Below are 2,541 nucleotides of genomic sequence, written 5' to 3'. Positions count from 1 at the left end.
TAGATGGACCTATTAATTTAAAGATGAACTTCATTTAGATCAATAGTCGGGCTGGATTTTCTGATCCATAATTTACGGATCAGGGAATGGTCTACTGAGGACCATTAATCTGGATGGAGCCCACCTTAAGTTGATAGGGTTCATTTAGATCAAGAGTCTACAATAATGAATCATCCCTGATCGATAAATTATGGACCAGATGATCTATCCACCTCTAGAACTGTCCTTATATTTATTTATTTTTTAAAGTAAAAAGAAGTTATTTTCATCCGGACATTTCTCAGAAACCATCCTTAATTACGTGAAATAATATAAATTATGATATTAATTTATAAGGCTGGTATGATTTTTGTTTTTTGTTTTTTCAAACACATGCGCCACCGGTAATTGTTCGCTGGCATCTCTGCTTCACCAGATGAACCGGTGGTTGTATTAATAAATGAATGTGTTCGCATGATTTAGATTTTTTTGTTCTTCGTTTTCTCTTGATCTATTCAAGTTTTTACGCTAGTGGAGATCATGGCGGACGTCAAGCTGAGGCTCATCGCCGCTGCCGTGATCATCTTCCAGCTCTTTCTTCTCCTCCTCCTGTGGCTCATCCTCCACCGCTCCACCGCCTTCTTCCTCACTGGGAGCATCGACGCCGCTGTGCTCTTCGTGGTCCTCGGCTGGTCCTGCGCCCGTCTGCTCTTCCTGAGCCACCGAGTCATCGGCGTCGCTGAAGTGACCCTCGTCGTCCTCGCCGCCGTGGCCCTCCTGGCCATCGTCGCGGTTTCGTGCATGAACCGCTGTCCGGTGGTCTTCTATACTACCTCGTCGGTCGACCTCGCTTTGACCCTCGCCCTCGCCTCTTGGGCGGTCTCTGAGGGTGCGAAAGCTGTGAGAATTCGACGCGAGCGAGATCTGTTATCTTCCGATGAGGAGGAAGGAGAAGATGTGGCTTTATTGGATTCTACCTTTTATAAAGAAGTCATCGGTCTACCGCGACGATTCCGGTACCGCGAGCTCAAGGCCGCCACGCAGGACTTCCGGACTCCTATCGGCCGAGGTGGCTCTGGCTCGGTCTTCAAGGGGTTCCTTGGGGGCGGCGCCGACATGCCCGTCGCCGTGAAGCGAATCGAGGGAGGCGAAGCGCGCGGAGACAAGGAATTCCGCAGTGAGATCACCAGCATCTTGAGCGCGCAGCACGTCAATCTTGTCACGGTCGTCGGATACTGCTTTGCCCCAAAGCGCTGCCGCCGTTTTCTCGTCTACAAGTTCTACGAGAATGGATCGCTCGAGTCGTGGATCTTCCCAGGGAGCGGGCGCTGCCTTCCCTGGTCTCGCAGGTACCGAGTCGCCGTCGACGTTGCCAAGGCGCTCGCATACCTCCACCACGACTGCCGCGTCAGAGTCCTGCACCTCGACGTCAAACCGGAAAACATCCTCCTCGACGAAGGGTTCCGGGCGCACGTCACCGACTTCGGCATATCGAGGCTGATGGACGCCGACGTGAGCAAGGTGGTGACGACGCTGCGGGGCACTAGTGGGTACTTGGCGCCTGAGTGGTTCGCCGGCGCCGGCATCTCCGAGAAATGCGACGTGTACAGCTACGGAATGGTGCTGCTGGAGCTGGTGGGTGGGAGGCGTAACGCGCGGTTCAGCGAGCACGACGGCGACGCCGAGGGCAGGCGGTGGTCTTACTTCCCCAAGAACGCGAGCGAGAAGGTGCGGGAGGGGAAGGTGATGGAGGCGGTGGACGAGAGGCTGCGCGCGGGGGAGCAGGTGGAGGAGGAGGAGGTGAGGAGGTTGGTGTACGTAGCCCTGTGGTGCATACAGGACAAACCGGAGCTAAGGCCGAGCATGGCGACTGTGGTGGCCATGCTCCAGGAGTACGTCGCGGTGGTCGAGCCGCCGGAAACGCAAATGTTCCTGGTGGACCGCACGTTGCCCTCTGAGTCAACATGGGCTCCTTCAGTTTCCAATGCAAACTCGACAACGCAGTCTTTCTCGATCTCAATTGACCCACCATAATTTTTTTTTTTTTAATAATCCAGAAGAGGAGCTGCCTTTCCTGTTCGCCCATTCGATTCCAAAGCGTTTTCCATATGAGCAAACATTTCCATATGAATTTTGAGCCATAATACTAGACTTTGATATGTTCTAAAGATGAATAAAATAATTCTATTCAACTTGTTTTTCTCTGAGTTCTATTTGTAACCAACATTTCCATATGAATTTTTTTTTTTTTTTTTTGTCCCCAGGATGTAGCACAGATGGGGAGTGCATGGTTCTGTGGCTTAAAGGTCGAGAGGTCGATCCCCGGAGTGTTACTGCCTGGGGTTAACGTCTCCGCTATGCACTTTTCACCTGTGTACCTGTATTTACCTCCTTCCATATCCGTGAGACCGGCTCTAGGAGGCCGCTGATATGACGGTTTCATATTTTTTTTTTTTTGTTTGATGTATGCTTTACGTCATCTGATCTGAGGACTGGGGCTAAAATCTCTCTTTTAAGGCAAATTTAAGTTGGATTTCATCAAGGAGCTGAAGACTAGAGGAA

General features: G+C 51.2%; 1 protein-coding gene across 1 annotated transcript; it reads left to right on the top strand.

The window, feature by feature from the left end:
- The first annotated feature begins 387 nt into the window (after positions 1-387).
- On the top strand, positions 388-2,186 carry LOC122016021 (probable receptor-like protein kinase At5g20050). The gene has a single exon (XM_042573151.1). The coding sequence runs from the start codon at positions 520-522 to the stop codon at positions 2,011-2,013; it is 1,494 nt and encodes a 497-aa protein (XP_042429085.1). The 5' UTR covers positions 388-519; the 3' UTR covers positions 2,014-2,186.
- The last annotated feature ends 355 nt before the right edge of the window (positions 2,187-2,541 follow it).

Source organism: Zingiber officinale, chromosome 8B (assembly GCF_018446385.1).
Source record: "Zingiber officinale cultivar Zhangliang chromosome 8B, Zo_v1.1, whole genome shotgun sequence".
Taxonomy (NCBI): domain Eukaryota; kingdom Viridiplantae; phylum Streptophyta; class Magnoliopsida; order Zingiberales; family Zingiberaceae; genus Zingiber; species Zingiber officinale.
Note: the sequence above shows the minus strand (reverse complement) of the source record. Positions and strands in the feature narration are given on the sequence as shown.